This window comes from Salvelinus sp. IW2-2015, linkage group LG18 (assembly GCF_002910315.2).
Source record: "Salvelinus sp. IW2-2015 linkage group LG18, ASM291031v2, whole genome shotgun sequence".
Taxonomy (NCBI): Eukaryota; Metazoa; Chordata; class Actinopteri; order Salmoniformes; family Salmonidae; genus Salvelinus; species Salvelinus sp. IW2-2015.
Window position 1 is genome coordinate 9,420,461 of NC_036858.1, and position 23,484 is coordinate 9,443,944.

Sequence of the window (23,484 nt, forward strand, 5' to 3'; positions counted from 1 at the left end):
TTTTTACTTTGAGTTAGTTTTTCAGAGAAAATGACCCAAAATGACATAACTGATTAATGAATTATTACTAGGGACATTAAACATTTACTACTAGACGACCGACCCTCAGCTCAATACATAGCAACACTCTTTACCTCATGCCCACTGACGTTGGGAGTTTTGGCCATGGAGGTTCAACGAGCAGCACTTTTTGTGTACAGAACGATGACTATGTGTATCTGTGCGTTAGTGACACTTACCAAGTATACTGTTTCAATCAAACATACCAGCAATAATCAATAAATACTTGACTGTACATTGTCACATGTCAACACACTGTACAATATTCTACTTAACTTGACCCTGATATCAAGTCAGTGACAATCCATCCTATCATTGCCAAGTATTGTGACGGACATGCATATTTCCAACGGTGACATAATATTGTACATCCATCCAACCTCGTGTTGTTTCCCTCTTTCAGCTCTTATCTCCAAATGCATCGTGGGTTTTCTTCCTATGCTCACCTCATAAAACGATATTGTATATCTATACAGTACAGCTCGATTTGCAAATCTCCCAGTAAATTACCATAATTTTCAGAAATGTTGGTAATCTATTAAAAAAACGTTGGTAATGTATACTAGAATAACATAACACATAAGATATACATTTTCTTGTCCTTATAGTGGATAGACCATATGGTTGAAGAGAAAATTGCTTAATCAATGAAAAAAAGCATCTAATGAACAATGACATAATTTGCAATTAACCCTGCAACTCTTCCAACTATTAACTTTTTTCACAACTGTGGTCGTGACTGTTTTACAATGTAAATGAAGGTTGGGTTTGTTTCAATCCTGCCCACATAACCACAGCTGGCAGCACACAAGTAATTATCAATTCTGGGTGCAGCTGCACAAGACATTTTTGGTTTACTTTGGACATCCCTATGAGGCTAGTTAGGGACCATCGGTAAATTGCACAATGTACATGGGACAATATGTAAACATTTCAATAGCTCAACATTTCAATGACTTAATATAAATTGTCGAAATTCATATACAAATATTGAAAGCATTTCATAAAGGAATCTAAAGGTGTGCAACATGAAAATATTGTCTTATTTGCATTGTGCAATTGATTGACGGTCCATTTCTAGCCCGGAGATAGGCTATCCAAAGTCAAACCAACTTACCATAGTCGCACAACAGTCAGCTGAAGCTATTTGGCGAAAGAATAAAAAATAACTCTTCCCACCAGCAAACATGCACGAGACACCCACATCAAATCATACCCCGAAACCAACTCAGGTTTGAATTCAGTCATGGTAGCCATAATTTCTTAACGAACCAAATCAGGAAGTGCAGTCGGCCTTTAAAGATCTATCAGTGAGTAGCTATGTTTCCATTCACTTGTGTAGTGATTTTTTGTCGACATTTAGAAAGTTTGCATAGAAAATAGTTGCAACTTCTAGGGTGCGTTTCAAATCAAATCAAATTGTATTTGTCACATGAGCCGAATACAACCTTACAGTGAAATGCTTACTTACAAGCCCTTAACCAACAATGTAGTTTTAAGAAAATTCACCGCCCCAATCCCCCCCCTAAAAGGTAAGAGATAAGAAAAACAAATAATTAAAGAGCAGCAGTAAATAACATTAGCAGGGCTATATACAGGGGGCACCGGTACAGAGTCAATGTGTCAATGTGCGGGGGCACCGGTGTCGAGGTATTTGAGGTAATTATGTACATGCAGGTAGGGTTATTAAAGCGGCTATGCATAGATAATAACAGAGAGTGGCAAGCAGCTGGGGGGGGGGGGGGGTGGTGCAAATAGTCTGGGTAGCCATTTTGATTTTGCTGTTCAGGAGTCTTATGGCTTGGGGTAGAAGCTGGTTAGAAGCCTCTTGGACCTATACTTGGTGCTCCGGGTACCGCTTGCTGTGCAGTAGCATAGAGCCAAGTCTAGACGGGTGGCTGGAGATCTTTGACAATTTTTGGGCTTTCCTCTGACACCGCCTGGTATAGAGGTCCTGGATGCAGGAAGCTTGACCCCGAGTATTACTGACCGTACGTACTACCCCTCTGTTAGTGCCTTGCGGTCGGAGGCCGAGCAGTTGCCATACCAGGCAGTGATGCAAACCCGTCAGGGATGCTCTCGATGTGCAGCTTGGTAAAAACATTTTGAGGATCTGAGGACCCATGCCAAATCTTTTCAGTTCTCGCGTGGAGGGGGATGTAGGATTTGTCATGCCCTCTTCGACGACTGTCTTGGGTGTGCGTGGACCACAATAGTTTGGTGGTGAGTTGGACGTCAAGGATCTTGAAGCTTTTCAAACAGCTCCACTACAAGCCCGTCGATGAGAATGGGGCGTGCTCAGTCTCCTTTTCCTGTAGTCCACAATTCATTCCTTAGTCTTTGATCACGTTGAGGAGAGGTTTTACTTTGCACCACCTCTCCAGGCTCTGACCTCCTCCCTGTAGGCTTCATCTTGTTGGTGATCAGGCCTACTATGTTGTGTCATCGCAAACTTAATGATGTGTTGGAGGTGCGGCCATGCAGTCTGATGAACAGGGAGTACAGGAGATGCGGACTTGACGCACAACCATGAGGGCCCCGTTGAGAAGCAGCGTTCGGTGTGTTATACCTACCTTTACACCTGGGGTGGCCATCAGGGAAGTCCAGATCCAGTTGCCAGAGGGATGTGTTTAGTCCAGGGGCCTTAGCTTAGTGATGAGCTTGATGCACTATGGTGTTGAACGCTGAGTTGTAGTCAATGAATAGCATTCTCACATAGGTGTTCCTTTTGACCAGGATTGGAGAGGCGTGTGGAGTGCATAGAGATTGCAACATCTGTGGATCTGTTTGGTTGTGGGTATGCAAATCTGGAGTGGGGGGTTCCTATGCGGGGTTTCCCTTGGGTAGTGGATAGTGATGTTTGAGCCATTACAGCCTTTCAATGCATTTCATGGTTATAGACGCGTGAGGTGCTCACGGGTTTGGTTTGTATTTAGGCAGGTTTACCTTAGTTTCTTGGGCACAGGGACTTGGTGGTCTCCTTGAAACTTTTACTTTTACATTTAAGTATTTAGCAACGCTCTTCCCGAGCGACTTACAAGATTGGTGCAGTTCACCTTATGAATGTCAGTGGAACACACCCACTTTACAATAGTGCATCTACTCTAAGGGGGAGGTGGGGGGGGTTAGAAGGATTACTTTATCCTATCCTAGTATTCCTTAAAGAGGTGGGGTTTAGGTGTCTCCGGAAGGTGGTGATTGATTCCGCTGACCTGGCGTCGTGGGGAGTTTGTTCCACATTGGGTGCCAGAGCAGCGAACAGTTTTGACTGGGCAGAGCTGGAGCTGTACTTCCTCAGAGGTAGGGAGGCGAGCAGGCCCAGAGGTGGATGAACGCAGTGCCCTTGTTTGGGTGTAGGCCTGATCAGAGCTGAAGGTACGGAGGTGCCGTTCCCCTCACAGCTCCGTAGGCAAGCACCATGGTCTGTTTAGCGGATGCGAGCTTCAACTGGAGCCAGTGGAGAGAGCGGGAGGAGCGGGGTGACGTGAAGAGAACTTGGGAAGGTTGAACACCAGACGGGCTGCGGCGTTCTGAGGAGTTGTAGGGGTTTAATCGCACAGGCAGGGAGCCCAGCAACAGCGAGTTGCAGTAATCCAGACGGGAGATGACAAGTGCTGGATTAGGACCTGCGCCGCTCCGGTGTGAGCAGCGGTCGTACTGGCGAATGTTGTAGAGCATGAACCTACAGGAACGGGTCACCGCCTTGATGTTGGTTGAGAACGACAGGGTGTTGTCCCATGGATCACGCCAAGGTTCTTAGCGCTCTGGGAGGAGGACACAATGGAGTTGTCAAGCGTGATGGCAAGAATCATGGAACGGGCAGTCCTTCCCGGGAGGAAGAGCAGCTCCCGTCTTGCCGAGGTTCAGCTTGAGGTGGTGATCCGTCACTCCACACTGTATGTCTGCCAGACATGCAGAGATGCGATTCGCCACCTGGTTATCAGAAGGGGGAAAGGAGAAGATTAATTGTGTGTCGTCTGTATAGCCAAAAAAAAAACAAAAAAATGATAGGAGAGACCATGTGAGGGATATGACAGAGGCCAAGTGACTTGGGTGTATAGCGAGGAATAGGAAGGGCCTAGAACAGAGCCCTGGGGACACAGTGGTGAGAGCCACGTGGGGCGGAGACAGATTCTCGCCACGCACCTGGTAGGAGCTTGGACGCAATCCAAGCGTGGGCCGCGCCGGAGATGCCCAACTCGGAGAGGGTGGAGAGGAGGACTGATGGTTCACAGATATCAAAGGCACCGAATAGGTCTAGAAGGATGAGAGCAGAGGAGAGAGAGTTAGCTTTAGCAGTGCGGAGCCTCCGTGACACAGAGAAGAGCAGTCTCAGTTGAAATGACTGAGCTTTGAAACCTGACTGATTTGGGCAAAGAAGGTAATCTTGAGAGAGATAGCAGGAGAGCTGGCCAAGGACGGCAACGTTCAAGAGTTTTGGAGAGAAAAGAAAGAAGGGATACTGGTCTGTAGTTGTTGACATCAGAGGGATCGAGTGTAGGTTTTTTCAGAAGGGGTGCAACATGTTGGTGTTACAGACTCAGACAGGGAGAGGTTGAAAATGTCAGCCAAGACACCTGCCAGTTGGTGTCCGGGTAATCCGTCTGGCCCTGCGGCCTTGTGAATGTTGACCTGTTTAAAGGTCTTACTCACATCGGCTGCGGAGAGCGTGATCACACAGTCATCCGGAACAGCTGATGCTCTCATGCATGTTTCAGTGTTACTTGCCTCGAAGCGAGCATAGAAGTTATTTAGCTCGTCTGGTAGGCTCGTGTCACTGGGCAGCTCTTGGCTGTGCTTCCCTTTGTAGTCTGTAATATTTTGCAAGCCCTACCACATCCGACGAGTATCGGAGCCGGTGTAGTACGAATCAGTCTTGGTCCTGTATTGACGCTTTGCCTGTTTGATGGTTCGTCGGAAGGCATAGTGGGATTTCTTATAAGCTTCCGGGTTAGAGTCCCGCTCCTAGAAAGCGGCAGCTCTACCCTTCCATTGAATTATCTTGTGTAGATCAAAACAGCTGGACATAATGAAGTCACACCAACAACAACAAAAATTGTTGCAAATACCTAGTGTTGGATAAAAATGTTCTGGTTGAAGTGTTTCCATTACCCATTTTGGCAAATTACGCATAAAGAAATTGCAGACAGCCTGTAGGCTATGCCCTCCCACCTATCTGTTTCATGTCTTAGGTAGCCCGTGAAAGCCAGCATGAATAGAATGCAATAATTGACTAATACTTGCCATATTCTAATAATTATCATGTTTCAACGCACCAGCACGGTCGGTGCCATGGTGAAACTTGCACTCCTGTAGATATGAAATAATATATATATATATACTGAACGAGTCAAAAGTTTGGACACACCTACTCATTCAAGGGTTTTTCTTTATTTTTACTATTGACCTATTGAGTATATCTTTTTTACAGCTTTGRCATTATATTTTTCATATTTAAAACATCTTATTTTATTATTTTCTATAGGCCTATTTTGCATGTTATAAAAATTACCTAAAATCCTTAAGTTTCCAAAATGTTGGTAGTTTACTTACATTTTTTAAGTTACCGGTAACATTCCCTCCCTTTGCAACCCTGAGTTCACCTAACATGTGTGTGTATGTGTGGAAGGGAATGCCACCAGTCTGTGAGGAGAGCGGGAGTGTTCCTGAAGGGCTGACTTACATTCTGCCAGTGCATGGACAGAGAGTGACTGAAGGTGTGTCAGCTCCACCACCACCAACTCATTCAGAGGTCGCCCCTGTCTGCACATTGAGCCTACGCAAAAACATGTGGACACACACCACAGACTACGTCAGGATAGGACCTGTTGGGAAACACACACACTACAGACTACAACATACTGTAGATGTTCAAAATAGAGTTAAAGGTCCAATGCAGACATTTTTTGGCTCAATATCAAATAATTTCTGGTCAATTATTAAGTACCTTACTGTGATTGTTTTCAATAAAAATGGTCAAAAATAAACAAAAGTAGCTTCTTAGTAAAATGTAGTTTCTCAAGCAAGAATTTTGCTAGTACTATTTGGGAGTGGTCTGAYAGAGGGCCCTAATTGGAGGAGCCTAATGGGAGGGATGTGTAATCTGAAACTAGCTGTGATTGGCAGTGAGGAGGGCAAATTATCTTTGGTATTGGTCAATTAACTAATACCACCTGGTTATGTCACTAGGCAGTCCAAAAACCCCACCCAGCCAAACAACTGAAATTTCAGGCGGTCTTTTCAAACAGCTCTTACACTAAAAGAGTATTATCATAACTTTCACAATTTCACAGTATTACTCCAACATAGTGTGGAAATATATATAAAACACGGGGAAATCTAGTTTGACTGCACTTCCCTTTTAAAATAGGATGACTAAGACCAGTAATTTATCATCTATGAACATAATCGTTTGTGATAAAGAACAATTGCTTAATCTCAAACAAATCAAAACAGTATTGTCTGCAAAACCCATCTTGGCAAATGCATGTTTGTCATGTAAACTAATGAGGCACATTTGTACTACGAGCTGATGCAAAGGGACGTTTTCCAATCAAATACAGTCTGTGAAACATTACATACCCTTTGAAAGTAGCCGCCCTTTCCGCTTTACTTCCGTATCATGTACCCTAATCTTTTGATGAGCTTCATGACGATATCATAAAATTCGTGAAAATGCGGTCATTTAATATATATGAAATTGTATTTGTTTGTGGATTCATTTACTTCTACCAGATAAATGCCTTTTATTAGGTTTTTGCGCTGAAGACCATTGCGCGACGTTTTTGTCCATTGAATACCTTTCAAAAAGCCTACAAAAGTTAAAAAACGTCAAGGCTACTTCCTTGAAAATGATGTGTCAGTTGCATAGCTTATTATGTTAAGTGATCAAGATGCAGTTCAGTGGAATCAGATGTGTGATTGACTGACTGTGACTGCTGTTGACCTTCCTTGAACATCAGCCTTACATGTACCATTTAGCTCCATCTACCGGGTGACAATGGCATTGCAGCTTTTTTTTTCAGTCTCAATATCATTTTTTTATTGGTCACATACACATATTTAGCAGATGTTATTGCGGGTGTAGCGAAATGCTTGTGCTCCTAGCTCCAACAGTGCAGTAGTATATACTAATTCACAACAATACACACAAATATAAAAGCAAAATAATGGAATTAAGAAATATATAAATATTAGTTAGAGAAATGTCAGAGTGGCATTGACTAAAATACAGTAGAATAGAATACAGAATGTACATATGAGATGAGTAAAGCAGTATGTAAACATTATTCAAGTGGCCAGTGATTCCAAGTCTATGTATATAGGGCAGCAGCCTCTAAGGTTCAGGTTTGTGTAACCGGGTGGAAGCCTGCTATTTAACAGTCTGATGGCCTTGAGATAGAAGCTGTTTTTCAGTCTCTCGGCCCCAGCTTTGATGCACCTGTACTGACCTCGCCATCTGGATGATAGCCGGGGTGAACAGGCCGTGGCTCGGGTGGTTGATGACCTTGATAATATTTTTGGCCTTCCTGTGACATCGGATGCTGTAGGTGTCCTGGTAGTTTACCCCCGGTGATGCGTCTAGAGAGCCGTGCGGTTGCGGGCGGTGCAGTTGCCGTACCAGGTGGTGATACAGCCCGACAGAATGCTCTCAATTGTGCATCTGTAAAAGTTTGTGGGTTTTAGAYGCCAAGCCAAATTTCTTCAGCCTCCTGAGATTGAAGAAGCGCCGTTGCGCCTTCTTCACCATATTGTCTGTGTGGGTGGACCATTTCTGATCGTCAGTGATGTGTACGCCGAGGAACTTGAACCTTTCCACCTTCTCCACTGCAGTTCCGTCYATGTGGATAGGGGCGTGCTCCCTCTGCCGTTTCCTGAAGTCCAGGATCAGCTCCTTTGTTTTGTTGACGTTGAGTGAGAGGTTATTTTCCTAGCACCACTCTCCCAGGGCACTCACCTCCTCCCTGTAGGCTGTCTCATCATTATTGGTAATCAGGCCTACTACTGTTGTGTCGTCTGCAAACTTGATGATTGAGTTGGAGGCATGCGTGGCCATGCAGTCATGAACAGGGAGTACAGGAGGGGGCTGAGCGGAAGTGGAGGTGTTGTTTCCTACCTTCACCACCTGGGGGTGGCCCGTCTGGACGTCTAGGACCCAGCTGCACAGGGCGGGGGTTCAGACCCAGGACCTCGAGCTTAATGATGAGCTTGGAGCATACTATGGTGTTGAATGCTGAGCTATTGCCAATGAACAGCATTCTTACAAAGGTATTCCTTTTGTCCAGATGGGATAGAGCAGTGTGCAGTGCGATGGCGATTGCATCGTCTGTGGATCTATTGGGGCGGTAAGCAAATTGAAGTGGGACTCTAGGGTGTCAGGTAAGGTAGAGGTGWTATGATCCTTAACTAGCCTCTCAAAGCACTTCATGATGACAGATGTGAGTGCTACGGGGCGATAGTAATTTAGTTGTTACCTTTGCTTTCTTGGGTACAGGAACAATGGTGGCCATCTTGAAGCAAGTGGGGATAGCAGAGATAGGGAGAGATTGAATATGTCCGTAAACACTCCAGCCAGCTGCTCTGCGATTGCTCTGAGGACGCGGCTAGGGATGCTGTCTGGGCGGAAGCCTTGCAAGGGTTAACACGCCTAAATGTCTTACTCACGTCCGCCACGGAGAAGGAGAGCCCACAGTCCTTGGTAGCGGCCCGCATTGGTGGCACTGTGTTATCTTCAAAGCGGGAGAAGCTGTTTAGCTTGTCCGGAAGCAATATGTCGGATGTCCGCAACACGGCTGGTTTTCCCTTTGTAGTCCGTGATTGTCTGTAGACCCTGCCACATGTCTCGTGTCTGAGCCGTTGAATTGCGACTCCACTTTGTCTCTGTACTGACGTTTTGCCTGTTTGATTGCCTTACGGAGGGAATAACTACACTGTTTGTATTCAGCCATATTCCCAGTCATCTTGCAATGGTTAAATACAGTGGTTCGCGCTTTCAGTTTTGCAAATGCTGCCATCTATCCACGGTTTCTGGTTTGGGTAGGTTTTAATAGTCACAGTGGGTACGACATCTCCTATACACTTCCTGATGAACTCAAGTCACCGTATCCATGTATTCGTCGATGTTATTCTCAGAGGCTACCCGGAACATATCCCAGTCCACGTGATCAAAACAATCTTGAAGCATGGATTTCAATTGGTCAGAGCAGCGTTGAATAGACCGTAGCATGGGTACTTCCTGTTTGAGTTTCTGCCTATAGGAAGGGAGGAGCAAAATGGAGTCGTGTTCAAATTTGCCTCGCCCTGAGCTCATCTACTTTGTTGTCCAGAGACTGTACATCAGTGAGTAATATACTCAGAAGTGGTGGATGGTGTGCATGCCTCCTGAGTCAGACTAGAAATCCACACCGAATACCTCTTCTCCACCGGGGGTGTTTTGGAGCAGACTCTGGAAGTTAAATTGCCCTGGGGGGTACGAACAAAGGATCCAATTCAGGAAAGTCGTATTCCTGGTCGTAATGCTGGTGAGTTACCGCCACTCTGATATACAAAAGTTATTTCCGGCTGTATGTAATAACACAAAAAAATGATGGTCTAATAATGTAAGAAATAACACAAAAAAATGTATACTTAGGAGCTAGAAGCAGAGCTGCCATATCTGTCGGCACAATCAGACCAAAAGTTTACATCAATGGTTTGTGAGCAGATATGAGTGTAACGATGTCTGTATTACTTGGCATATCTTACCTCTGAAGAATATCAAGCATGATGAAACATTCGTGTTTAGAAGTAAAACCCTTCCAAAATGTCTTAAAAAAAACATTTTATTCAGTAAAATGAGTTGAAGAAACACTTTTCGGAGTTGGCAGCATTAAAAGGTCATGTCTCATTATCATTGAACAATCTAAACAATTTTACGGACATTCTGAAATAACTGTTCTGATTCGAGTCCATAATATTCAGCATAAAGTCAGTCAGCCGTTACCACCATCACCAGGGTAATTGAAAACCCAGCCACTAAAAAGCACTTCTGCAGTGACCTACATAGGACTGTCTCCCATCGCGCCATAGAACATGCAATAAAGCAGTAGACAAAACAGTAAAAGTGGTCTTAGACCATTTCAAAAGTTTCAGAAAAGACAGCGAGATGCATGGACAAAATTGTTTTAATTTAATAAAAAATACATAGCGTTCTTTTCCCGGAGCCATTGCTCACGGTTCGTCGATAGACCTCATAACATACTCTTCGAAGGATTTTAAAACAATGACCATATTTTACAAATCAAACGAAAAGATACGGGGACCATGGTTTCCTGGACTGTACTGATCTGGTAATGATGGTCTAGCTCTACTCTTTCCTCTACTTTGACAGCTGGCAGAGGAAGGGAACGGGAAGGGTGGCTGGGTCAGTCTCAGTACAATGCTTCAGCATTACTGCTCCTAGGCTTCTTGATCTTGTCAATGTTCTTCAAGATCATGTCGTGTAACGTTACCTGTAGCAGAGCAGATTCAGGATTAAAAAAACACAATGTGTTATCTTGTGGGTAGAAATGGATGGTGAGGAAAACTATTCCTGTGCATAACAGGATATTTCACTCACGTATTGATTTCTCAGCTCTGAAACTATGACCTTGAGGCTGATGTATTTCTTCTCATCAATCTCCGTCACTGTGCGCCGGTAGTCCTCCTGTTTAGAGAAAGAGACTTAAGGTAAATAGTAATGTAGGTGCATGTAAATAATGCATACTAGGGTTGGACAATATCCAGATTTTCATAATGCTGCTTTGCCCTCAGTAAATGCACAGTGTAGGGACAGGTTTGTCTGGAAGAAGCTTGCCAACCAGACCTGCAGTTAGCAATCACACTTACCACATGTGGGTATTTTGCTATTTTGGACACTAGCTTTGCTCTTGTGATGTAGTATCTATGGGCAGATAGGATACAAGATGGTTATGTAGCCTACCACAGTAAGACTAATTGTAAAGACCGGGTTGAGGTTAGTACCCAGWTATCTGGTCGAGGTATGATGCTGCTTCCCCCTCCACTGTTCGGAGTTCAGCTACTGTCTCCTCCTGCAGACAACAAYTCAGTGGTGGAGCCATGGTTCAATGTAGCATACACTTAGATGAGACCTTAGGTACAGACAGCAATAAAAATGGTGCACCTTTTAATACATATAGACTCTAGTAGTCTAAATCCATTGCAGGTGTGCGTCCTGATTAGAGGTCGACCGATTAATCGGAATGGACGATTAATTAGGGCCGATTTCAAGTTTTCATAACAATCGGTATTTTTGGACACCGATCATGGCCGATTACATTGCACTCCACGAGGAGACTGCGTGGCAGGCTGACTACCTGTTATYCGAGTGCAGCAAGGAGCCAAGGTAAGGTGCTAGCTAGCATTAAAAGTATCTTATAAAAAACAATCAATCTTAACATAATCACTAGTTAACTACACATGGTTGATGATATTATTAGTTTATCTAGCTTGTCCTGGGTTGCATATAATCGATGCGGTGGCTGTTAATTTATCATTGAATCATAGCCTACTTCGCCAAACGGGTGATTTAATGATTTAACAAGCGCATTCGCGAAAAAAAGCATTATCGTTGCACRAGTGTYCCTAACCATAAACATCAACGCCTTTCTTAAAATCAATACACAAGTATATATTTTTAAACCTGCATTTCTAGTTAATATTTCCTGCTAACATGAATTTCTTTTAACTAGGGAAATTGTGTCACTCTTGCGTTCTGTGCAACAGAGTCAGGGTATATGCAGCAGTTTGGGCCGCCTGGCTCATTGCGAACTGTGTGAAGACTATTTATTCCTAACAGCCAACTTCGCCAAACGGGGGATGATTTAACAAAAGCGCATTCGTGAAAAAAGCACAATGGTTGCACGAATGTACCTAACCATAAACATCAATGCCTTTCTTAAAATCAATACACAGAAGTATATTTTATTAAACCTGCATATTTAGTTAAGAAATCCAGGTTAGCAGGCAATATTAAACTGGGGAAATTGTGTCACTTCTCTGCGTGCAATGAACACAGAGTCAGGGTATATGCAACAGTTTGGGCCGCCTGGCTCGTTGCGAACTAATTTGCCAGAATTTTACGTAATTATAACATAACATTGAAGGTTGTGCAATGCAACAGGAATATTTAGACTTATGGATGCCACCCGTTGGATAAAATACGGAACGGTTCCGTATTTCACTGAAAAAATAAACGTTTTGTTTTCGAAATGATCGTTTCCGGATTTGACCATATTAATGACCTAAGGCTCYTATTTGTGAGTGTTATTATATTATAATTAAGTAAATGATTTGATAGAGCAGTCTGACTGAGCGGTGGTAGACAGCAGCAGGCTCGTAAGCATTCATTCAAACAGCACTTTCGTGCGTTTGCCAGCAGCTCTTCGCTGTGCTTCAAGCATTGAGCTGTTTATGACTTCAAGCCTATCAACTCCCGAGCTAGTTAGCGGGGTGCGCGCTAATAGCGTTTCAATCGGTGACGTCACTTGCTCAGACCTTGAAGTAGTTGTTCCCCTTGCTCTGCAAGGGCCGCGGKTTTTGTGGAGCGATGGGTAACGATGCTTCGAGGGTAGCTGTTGTCGATGTGTTCCTGGTTCGAGCCCAGGTAGGGGCGAGGAGAGGGACGGAAGCTATATTGTTACACTGGCAATACTAAAGTGCCTATAAGAACATCCAATAGTCAAAGGTATATGAAATACAAATGGTATAGTGAGAAATAGTCCTATAATAACTACAACCTAAAACTTCTCACCTGGGAATATMGAAGACTCGTGTTAAAAGGAACCACCAGCTTTCATATGTTCTCATGTTCTGAGCAAGGAACTTAAACATTAGCTTTTTTACATGGCACATATTGCATTTTTACTTTCTTCTCCAACACTTAGTTTTTGCATTATTTAAACCAAATTGAACATGTTTGATTATWTATTTGAMGCTAAATTGATTTTATTGATGATTATATTAAGTTAAAATAAAAGTGCTCATTCAGTATTGTTGTAATTGTCATTATTACAAATAAATAAAAATATTWWTTTTTTTATATATATATTTTTTTTAATCAGCCGATTAATCGGTATTGGCTTTTTTTGGTCCTCCAATAATCGGTATCGACGTTGAAAAATCATAATCGGTCGACCTCTAGTTCTGATGTACTATGCTGACTACTCCTGCATATATTATTTTGTAAATGTACTCTGTTAATAGTTCACTGTTGTTTATTGCAACGTACTGGCCGCCTACTCATCTTCTTTAATACATATAAAGTAAAAGTGGCACCTGAATTGAAACCCCGAAGTTGTTGCCATCTTCTATTCTTGGGATAAGCAACTGAACCCACATTTTGACCTGAAGAACAAGACAGACAAATTATTAGGGACTGCAGATAATGGGTAATATGTACTCACCTAAATGTATGGTATAGATTAAGGCAAAGCCTGTGGGAAAGATTATGGAAGAGACTGTGTGGGAAAGCACGATGTACCGTGTTACATTTCTCTATGAGTGTCCTGATCTCTGGCTTGACCTTCTCGATCAAGTCCACCAGCTTGGCGTTGCTCTTCATCATCCCACTAGGCATGATAAAGACCTTGGTGCCAGCCACTGTAGGACAGGAAGAGAAGATTGTTCCCGTGTGGCTCAGTTGGTAGAGCATGGCACTTACAATGCCAGGGTTGTTGGTTCAATTCCCACGGGGGACCAGTACAAGAAAGTATGCACTCACTACTGTAATTCTCTCCGGATAAGAGCATCTGCTAAATGACTACAATGTAAGTGTAAGATGAACAAGAGAACATACCTCTTACCACTGTAGGCTTGACCAGAAGTAAATCCCAGAAAATAAAGAAAACACTCAAAATATGCATGTAGTGTTACTCACCCTTGTCCTCCCCAGTACCATCTTCCATTTTCCTCTTTTTGGCATTCTGCTGCGAAGAGGATATCAAGTTGCTTACATCTGTTACAAGTACAGATTGCATTTGGTCATCACAGGGTGTTTAATTCCAATCCAAGTCTCACCACTTCAAGTCCATCGTGGAGGTTTGAGAGTAGAATGGGGTCTGGCACTGCCAAGTTGATTTCTGAGTGTATCTCCTTAAGTTCACAGATGTTTAAAATGGGATCCTGCAAACGATGGCCCACAACACACACTCTAAAAGGGAAATTGTAGGACATTTGACTAATCATTTACATTATGATTACATAAATAAGCTTACCTTGAGAAAATGGTCAAGTTCCAATAACTTATTTGGGAAAAAACTTGCAACTAGGTTCTCCGCCTGTGAAACAAGGAGTTTAGTTGGAAAATGACATTCAGAGCCAACTTACCTACAGGTAGCTAGCTACAATATCTAGATACTTTGGTCCCCCACTGAATACAGTAAACAACTGAAAGGAAACTCACCTCCCGAGTAATTCGTTGTCTGAAAGCATCAACCTGTACAAAAACAACAACTGTCGTATTACAGGAAAATAATTAAATATTCAATAACCAGAAGGCATGTTTGAATACAACATGTGATTGGGATTCGATTAGGATACTGTCTGCAAGACATTGCTAATCATCAGTCAACGTCAATTCAATATGGTATCTGTCTACGTCTAAAAATTGTGTTGAATTGAGCTACCGGGTTACCTTGACACSGTTAGTTATGAACTAGCTAGCTACCAATACTCGCCCCTTATGAAACATGCGGCACACGCAATAACCCTTTTATGTAAGGAAGTGCACCTGTTAGACAGTTTCCCTTGTCTGTTATGCCAGGCACGGGAAGAAAGCAAGTTACCTTCAGCACTTTGCATCACTGACTAATAATTGCTAGCTAGCTAACATTACAAGCAACTTCTCCCAAGATGTCGCATGAATTGTGGACGTAAATTACGTGTTACCTTAATATTAAGTTCATTGTCCACCTTGAGGAGTGAATTCATCTTCCTTAACCACAAATGGAGGAAATACGATTGTCCTCAATTTGGGACTAAACGTGCAGCTTTCCCACTCCTGTCAGCCACAATTGTTGTCTTAAAAATGAAGTTTTCAACATGAGACAACATCACATTCGAACACGCATGCACATTAATGGTGCTTTCAAGACAAATGGGAAGAAGGAAAAAAACTAAGTCAGATCGTGACGTCAGCGATCGACTTCTAGAAAGATACCCGAGTTTTCGACTTGGAATTCCGAGTTGGATGACCGTTCAAACACCTGTTCCCAGTCGGAGCTCGGTTTTTTTCCCGAGTTCCCAGTTATCTTGAACGTACTGAAGATATTTCCGAGTTCCCAGTTGTTTTGAACGCTGCATATTTATGCACTGAACGCGCAATCGTATTTTTCAGCTGACGATGTAAACAAGAGGATTGGCGAATGCGAGAACTCGTTTTGTCCACTATAATCTTCAATGATTCTCCTTTTTTAATCACAAAAAGCAGCCATGGGGCTACCTGTTACGATTAAAGTGAATTTCAGGGGGAATGTAAAGAAATTTGTGGCTCCAGATTTGGATAAATCGGAATGGGAGTCGGTTGAAGCCTGGGCAAGTAGCTAGTTTAGCTATCTAGCGCTGGCGCAGTTTAGCTAAAGAGAAGTTAGCTGCATTCTTCGAGCCTAGCAGGCCTAGCCATGGCCTAGTTACCACAAACGTTGGACCATTTAGACATTTGTCTGCAAATGATCTTTCTAGCAACAAATTAGAGTATTATTATTATATGTGATGTGATCCTGTTATGCTGATCCTGAATCATCATGCTATGTTCTTTGAATTGAATCTACAGATAAAAGCATCGTTTGGCATAAGCAATTTCCAAGTGAAATATTTTGATGAGGACAATGAGGAGGTGAGTTAAAAAGTATTTTATTCTATTGTGTATTATTTCGAATGTAGGGCAAAGTCCTCACTCTGCTCGATCATTCACATTGTTCCAACATTTCTGATGTAACGTTACAGCAACAACAGTATGGGACATGGGATACGTTAGCAGATTCAAAATATGTTTTTTCAGAAGGCATTCTGTAACACTAATCACTCTCTTTGTTTCAGGTTTCCATTAACAGTCAAGGTATGTAAATTAAGTGATAATCTTAATATAGGGGGGAAATTATTCTCAGCTAAATCACAATGATATGCCATTACTTTTCTCCATCTTTAATGTGATGGTTATTAGTTAAAGCTTTCCCGTTCATAATTGAGAGGTCACACCAACACAAACGTATTCTCTGATCTCTTTTGTTTGTCTATATTTGTCAGAGGAATATGAGGAGGCGGTGAAGGTATTCAAACTTACATGTTTTTAAAAATGTATTTCAAAGGCTAAAAAATCATTCTGTGAACTAGTTCTTCCAGTCTGTAAAATGCTATATGGAATTGCTGAACGTGCTATTTCCTCCAGAGTGCAGAGAAGCAGGGGAACCAGTTGCACATGAACGTTTACAAGGCAAAGCAGGGTCCGGCTGCCGCTGGGCCGGTCAAGGCCCAAGATGTGAAGGAGCTGAAGGGTGACCTCCGGCCGGCCCCTCCGTACCCCTCCAGGGTCAAGACTGTGGACAAAGGCACACAGGTCACCCCTGAGCGAGATGTTGTAAGAGCACCACACACAGCTTTCAATGTTGATGAAATGTTGTCTGAATGTAAGAGAAGTTATATCATTGTCAGGTTGGTATTTTATTATTACATTTTCACAACCTTTCCTGAAGAAAGTGAAAGTATCACTATCTTCAGGAAAGGTTGTGAAAATGTAATAATAAAATACACACTCTTTGGTTTCATAGTAATACTTTCACTTTCTTCAGGAAAGGTTGTGAAAATGTAATAATAAAATACACACTCTTTGGTTTCATAGTATGACTTTGACAAATCATAATATGAGTTTAATGTCAATCAATTGATTTTATAGGTGGTTGTGAAGGACAACAAATTGACCAAGCCAGAGGATAAGCCTCCCCCAGCTTGGTTCAGATCTTACATGGAAAAAGTAAGTCCATATTGAAATTAGATTGTTCATTGTTTCTTTATATTTCAGAATAATAAACCCAAAAATCGACTTACATTTAAAAAAAAAATTGAACTCGTTTTAACGGGATCCCTCTCTCCTGTCAGTTCAAGGATGAGGTGGTAAAGGAGGTAGTGGAGAAAATGTGTAACGACTTCTCTGGCCAGTGCTGCACCCACAAGGCTCCTGACCCCGACGGGCCCCTCGAGGCCCTTGGAGCTGTAGGTGGAGTCAATGTCAAGGGGCCAAAGATCAGCAGCTCCTCCACCGGGCCCCCTTCCTACACTTCATTGGGCTATACTCCTGACTGCAGCAAATGCAAGAGACCAGCCTCTGATGGAGCGTATCAGTGCAGGTAGACCCATCACAACAATAATAGATCAATATTATTACGTTATTAATGAGCTCATGAGTTGAAATAAAATAAAAGGTTTATTTTGCTGATTTCTCATGAAATGTCACTTTCAATTAGTGTCCTTACCTTCTTTTTGGTGTCCTGTTTTTCTCCAGTGTGTGTCCATCCTGCATCTTATGTGAGCTGTGTCGACATGGCCACGACCCCAGCCACAACCTGGTGAGAACTAAAACGCCCCTCTCCATCCCTGAGCATGGCATGTCAGGAGAATTAAGGTTAGTCTGCTGGATGTAGAAGCATGCCCTTACTGTGATGTTGTCTGTGTTACTTGTATTGTCAGGAGATGTTCAGCTTTCACACTTCCCAGTGTATTTAAAAAAATAAAAAATAAAAAAACTTCTGTATTTCGTTTGTACTCAGGTTCCCAAGACGAGGAGACAGGACGGTGCGCAAGGCTGAGCGTCAGCGCCTCAAAGCTGAGAGTAGGCAGCTCAAGGCCGAGGTGAAGGAGATCAAGAAGAAGCTGAGGCTGGAAAAGAAGGGCCTGCAATGGAGCAGCCCTGCCACTACCTTCGCCAGATCCAATATGGCTGCCACCCAGGCTCCAGCCCTGGCCCCTGATCCTGCTGCTACCCAGGCCCCAGAACCAGCCCCAGGTCCTGCCCCAGACTCCCAGGCCTCCAGTCCAGAGTAAGCGCCACCCTGGGAGGGCGTCAGAGTGCTGGGTGTCTCTAGGCCCAGCATGGAGAAAAAATCAAATATTTTCTCAAGAAATAGGCCATCTTTGTAATAGTTGTAATAGAATTTATCGCTGGTGGATGATGGAACTACCCCACGTGTGAAACTGCTGCTGCTGCTTCATAGATTTCTAAACAATAAATAGCTTTGAGCTGCAAAAAGGATCCTGCTGCTTTTATGATTCATAGAAAAAAAAGAGGGATGGGTCTGAAGCCGGGGCTGTTTTCAACAATGCTCTGTACACTTGAAACACTAGGGGTCCCGAGGTCTCCCACACCACCTTGGTGCCCACTATGGCTGCCTTGTTTCTGGATGAAAATCTGCCTGATGGGACCTGCCTAGAGCCCGGCACCAAGTTCATCAAGTACTGGAAGATGAGGAACTCGGGCACCATCAACTGGACCTCGGAGACCAAGGTACCCCCCACAAGAGGACCCATCTCAGTCCCTAACCTGCATACTAGAACGATCTCAATCCCTAACTTGAATACTAGAACTAACTACACATAATTGTAACTATTACGTGTAATTAGTACTTACTGTCTGATTAACCCAACCAGTGCTATAGCCCTTTGTGAATTCAGTGTAAATTCTCTGTGTGAATACAGTGTTAAGTTTTCTGTTGAAGTGTTTTTGTCTGGATCCTTGTGCTTGTGTCAATGTATGTGTGTCTTCTTTGCATGCCTGTGTGTGTGTCTGTGTCCCTAGCTGAAGTGCATGTGGGGTAACCTGGCCCTGGCGTCGGAGGAAAAGCGCGAGGTGGCCGTGCCCCTGCTGCAGCCGGGCCAGGTGGGCGTGGTCAGTGTGGCCTTCGTTGCCCCGGTGATGGAGGGCCCCTACACCTCCCACTGGCGCCTGGCGCACTGCGGAGAGCAGTTTGGCCCCCGCGTGTGGTGCAGCATCGTGGTGGCCCCCAGCACCAGCCGAAACACCAACTGTCCTCAGAGCAAATGCCTGGCAAGTCAACCAGCTCTGTCCCATTCACATTTGTTTAGCCAAGCTACACACTAGTACAGGGCCAGATCTACTAAGCAAATTTGACATCAGGTACAAAGCAAGAATATTTTGCGATTGCAGACCCTGATACAGGGATGGCTTTACTAAGGATCAGGTAAAAGTTACAGGAATAAAACATCAAAATCCAGCATATTTCCACCACTATTAGTGTCATTATATCTTGTGATTGACGTTCTCCTCCCACGGTGCTTCAGAAGGACGAGCCCAGGCCTGTGGTTGTGGAGAAGGTGGAGGGGAGGTCCAGCTCCAGGGACAATGGTCTGGCCATGTCTGTAGACTACTGCCACAGAGACTACTACTTACCCTCTGTAGACCTGCTCACTGCACAGGTGGGGAAAGACTAAGGTCCGGGCAAGTCAAGGCATGTTGGCTTTGCCACAAAGGTAGACTCAGTAGTATGATATCACCATACACCACAGGGCAACTTCCTGCTTTTTTCAATGACTCAACAATATTTGTATTATTTGTGTTTTTTTAGGATCTGTTGTCCTTTGAATTGCTGGATATGAACATTGTACAAGAGTTGGAGAAAGTACCAAACAACACTCCAGTTGGTAAGAAACGATATAATATCACCACAACGCATGGCAAGATATATTTTTGTGGGGCTTTTTTCAGATATTCTGAGAATTTCAAGACATAATGCTTGTGTGTTGATGACTGAGATGAGTTTGTTTTTGTTCCATTGGTAGATCTGACCCCTTGTATGTCCCCTCTGCCCCACGACGGCCCTCTTCTGGAGAACCCAGACCCCGCTCTGTTCCAAGACATCACTGAGACGAACAGGGTCAATAACCTGCTGGGTAAGACAGAGGGCAGAGGCCAATGTTGTGGTCTTTCACTTTACTCTTTTATCCAGTAAATAAGTGACAAGTCTATCAAATTGTGAGTTTTGTTGTTTATTATTAACAACTATGGATTTAAGAATATAAATATGCTAGACCTGAGGCTTTATGACAGGCTCTAAGGCAAGTGTCAGCTTGAGTAAAAGAAGTTGAGAAAAAAATCTTTGATCAGTGTTGACTCCATATCATACACAGCCCTAATCTTTGTATTGTGTGTGTCGTGATCAGGTGTGAAGAGGGAGAACTCGGACCCCCTTGGCCACGAGGATGGGGACGAGGGGGACATCAGCGGGTCCCAGTTTGTGTGTGAGACGGTGATCCGCTCCCTCGCCCTGGAGGAGGCTCCCGACCACAAGCCCCCGCGCAGACATCAACCCAGCTACTGCAAGCCCAAAGGTGAGGCGGCCATCTTGTTTGATTGAATTTCCCAGCAAAATGGGAAAGCATGACTGAGTGACCATGATATGAGACTCAGTTGAACGATAAAGTATGGCTGTTCTGTCCACTCACTAGCTGTGCTCTTGGTCTTGTTATCTGACTGTGTAAATGGGGGAAGTTAAAAACTAAAGTAACACCAGTTGTTTTTTTAAATGTTTGAAGCACTCCCAGCTGTAGCCCTGGGACCTGTCTTTGACTATGAGAGGAAAGTACTTGACACTGCAGTAAGAGTGGCAGGACCAGATGTGCTGATGATGGGGGTTATGAGAGGTCAAGGTTCACCTCCAGGCCTTCCCCAGATCACACTGTCAGAGGAGGAGACCGTCCCAGGTAAGAAACAACTCTCAATACAGTCAGTCTGCTTTTGTTTACACTCAGTAACTAGTGGTAACTCAAGTCAAAATGCACCAATTACACATTGGCAAGACATAATCAAAATTTATTTTGGTTAATGCATATTTTCTTCCTCATTGCATTGTCCTCAGAGGTGCTTCTGGCCCCAGAGGTTGAAAATGTGTACATGGAGCTGCATGAACTGAAGGAGGAGGACAAGGAAGACAAAAAAGCCAGAAATAATGTGAACGAGGAGGATGAAGAAGATGAAAAGAATGAGAACTACGATGAGATGGAAGAAGACGAGACAGCAGACTGGGACGAGGTGAGCAGCCAGATTTCCACCTTGTCCTCGTCCTCCTGCGAGGACTACGTCATCGTTCTGCCCGACTGCTTCGACACCAGTCGGCCGCTGGGCGAGTCGATGTACAGCTCCGCCCTCTCGGAGCCTGTCACTACTGCAGCCGCGGAGCAGGAGGAGGATTCCGACTCGGAGCGTGAGGAACTGGACAGGGCCACCCCAGAGGGGGAGAGGCAAGAAGCGGCCGGGGCTGCAGCCTTAGTCACGGAGGCTCCAATCCACAGCAGTGTCAACCAGATGCTGTGTGCCTCCCAGACACTGGACGCCGTGCCRCTCACCCCCGAGGTGGTGCCCCCGCCCGTCCCTCTCCTGTCCCCACAGGCCCTGTACACACACAGGTGAGAGGGCTCTCTGATGCAACAGTAGTCTATTAGCTTAGATATTACAGGGCTCAACACACATATAGGTGAACAGGGGAAAATGATATTATGACAGATGATATGTTACAGTTGTATCACACACGTTTGCAATGTGTTTTATTTTGAAGTGAAGTGTGCAAATTGTTCAGTATCTACTCTAGTAGGTCTATTGGAATTATACTATACTGTTATCCACTCTCCCTTCTCTTCGATTAGTATATTAGGATGTTTTTGTTCTGTTTCCCAGGTCTGAAGCGGTCCATGTTGCAGAGCCAACGAGTCAACAAGCTTCTGGACCAGTAGAACCATGCGAACCAGCGGTCCATTTAAATGGTGGGTGTTAGATATGACGGGCCGGGAAGTGTCTGCAAAATACAGCCTTTTCCTTGCATGAAGCAGACACACAATGTTTTGGAAGCTCTGATCACACAAAGGACTCATTTGACATGCATGAGTCTTGGCAGCTTTTTAGCTAGTCTTATGGACCGCTTTACCGTCTGTGGCCACTGGCCAGAAAGGAAACATGCGTCTCTCTTTGAAGAACGGGGAACTAGATGTTATTTCAAGGCTTCTTACTTCAGCAAAACATCTGACTGTGTTAATGTATAGCTCTCTCATCCAGTATGTGTGTGTCCTCCCCCCCCCAATCTATWTTTCAGTATCTAGTCAAACCAGACTGGCAGGCTCAGACAGTGTCTTGGAGACGTACAACTCCAGACCCCGCAGCTACCCCCACCGAAGGTGAAACGCCTTCCCACACAATATTAAGCCTAGTTTCGTTTTAGAAATGATCTACACATCTATTGCCGTAAAAAATATATAATAATAATAATAATAAATGTTCCTCATTTGTGCTAGATGGGATGCTTGGTTTTCGACCAACAAATCCACTATTTGAATGCAAAGTTTTAAAATCTACTGGTCTTTCATTGGTAATAGGCCCTACAGTATGATACCACGCTACAACACTACAACCGCTTTAAATAGAAGATATTTAAAGACCTTTTGAGTGATCTCATCGGTGATCTAACAACTCTTGTTGATACATGTTTTGTGGCATTTTGTGAAAGCTAACCTCTGGCCCTGGAACAGATTGTTCCAGTTAAGTATAGTGGCTGACCACATCCTTCCTCTTCTATAGGGGCCAAGGCGGTATGACAGAGGGACTTGTCAAGGGGGCTTTGTCAGTGGCAGCGTCTGCCTACAAGGCTCTCTTCACTGGACAGAGCTGCTCCACAAAGGTAAGTCCCACATACAGCCCAGTCAAACACCTTGTCGCACACTGCCATGAGATAAACTTGACTCAGCTTTGAATATGCTGTATGATAAATGGTTATAATATCATGAAGTGATTATTACATACAATTGTGAGTTATTTATCCATTTTAAAGTGTCTTTACATGTTGGCATATCTTCTTGACTTCCTGTGCACTTTTAAAATGACAAACCAGAACTAACCTTTGACCTGGCTCCCCTATCCCCTTCACCCCTGCAGCGTGGTGTGGACCCGGCCAGCCAGGACGCCTCCATGATGGCTGTGCTGCTGGAGATGGGCTTCGGGGACCAGCGGCTCAATCAGCAGCTGCTGAGGAAGCACAAACACAACCTGCTGCACACTGTCAATGAGCTGGTCGCCAAGGCCGACTACGAATGGGGCGCCGCCACACGCTACTGATGGGCCAATAAGCCGGGCCTCTACGCAACCCCTGACCTCTGACACCCAATGAGAGAGAGGGGTTCACATAATGGCACTGCTGTCACTGACATGTTAGGTAATGGGCCCTACATATTGCCGCGTTCATATGCTACTCGGAACTAGGAAACTCTAAGATTTCCAACTTCCTGATTCGTTGAACGCGGCACGTGTATAACTACTACCAGTTAACATGTCGTAAATGTCAGATTCCTAGTTCCGACTAGCTGCTGAATGCGACATATTGACAGGGCTAGGGTAGA

At 44.0% G+C, this 23,484-nt stretch overlaps 2 protein-coding genes and 1 non-coding gene across 5 annotated transcripts; 2 read left to right on the forward strand and 1 right to left on the reverse strand.

Annotated features, from left to right (window-relative positions):
• Positions 1 to 10,373: 10,373 nt before the first annotated feature.
• On the reverse strand, positions 10,374 to 15,283 carry LOC111977358 (proteasome activator complex subunit 3). 3 transcript variants are annotated; one of them, XM_024006742.2, is made up of 11 exons: positions 14,986 to 15,283; positions 14,501 to 14,533; positions 14,313 to 14,375; positions 14,116 to 14,220; positions 13,976 to 14,024; positions 13,580 to 13,698; positions 13,375 to 13,443; positions 11,062 to 11,129; positions 10,927 to 10,981; positions 10,658 to 10,744; positions 10,374 to 10,550 (listed from the first exon to the last, which is right to left on the reverse strand). In XM_024006742.2, the coding sequence occupies exons 1-11, from the start codon at positions 15,025 to 15,027 to the stop codon at positions 10,470 to 10,472; spliced, it is 771 nt and encodes a 256-aa protein (XP_023862510.1). In that variant the 5' UTR covers positions 15,028 to 15,283; the 3' UTR covers positions 10,374 to 10,469. The 3 variants fall into 3 exon arrangements, with proteins under 3 accessions (XP_023862510.1, XP_023862513.1, XP_023862512.1); XM_024006745.2 differs by having other exon boundaries at positions 14,116 to 14,190; positions 14,986 to 15,260; XM_024006744.2 differs by having other exon boundaries at positions 13,976 to 14,021; positions 14,986 to 15,174.
• On the forward strand, positions 13,722 to 13,796 carry trnav-uac (transfer RNA valine (anticodon UAC)). Its single transcript has one exon. It is a non-coding gene; the product is annotated as a tRNA-Val (tRNA).
• LOC111977357 (next to BRCA1 gene 1 protein) lies at positions 15,212 to 23,393 on the forward strand. Its single transcript, XM_024006741.2, has 21 exons — positions 15,212 to 15,630; positions 15,869 to 15,931; positions 16,135 to 16,153; positions 16,342 to 16,364; positions 16,484 to 16,672; positions 16,988 to 17,065; positions 17,191 to 17,438; positions 17,594 to 17,713; positions 17,859 to 18,128; positions 18,433 to 18,592; positions 18,884 to 19,132; positions 19,387 to 19,521; positions 19,671 to 19,746; positions 19,885 to 19,995; positions 20,266 to 20,433; positions 20,638 to 20,805; positions 20,961 to 21,507; positions 21,776 to 21,861; positions 22,188 to 22,269; positions 22,670 to 22,769; positions 23,024 to 23,393. The coding sequence occupies exons 1-21, from the start codon at positions 15,529 to 15,531 to the stop codon at positions 23,201 to 23,203; spliced, it is 3,174 nt and encodes a 1,057-aa protein (XP_023862509.1). The 5' UTR covers positions 15,212 to 15,528; the 3' UTR covers positions 23,204 to 23,393.
• The last annotated feature ends 91 nt before the right edge of the window (positions 23,394 to 23,484 follow it).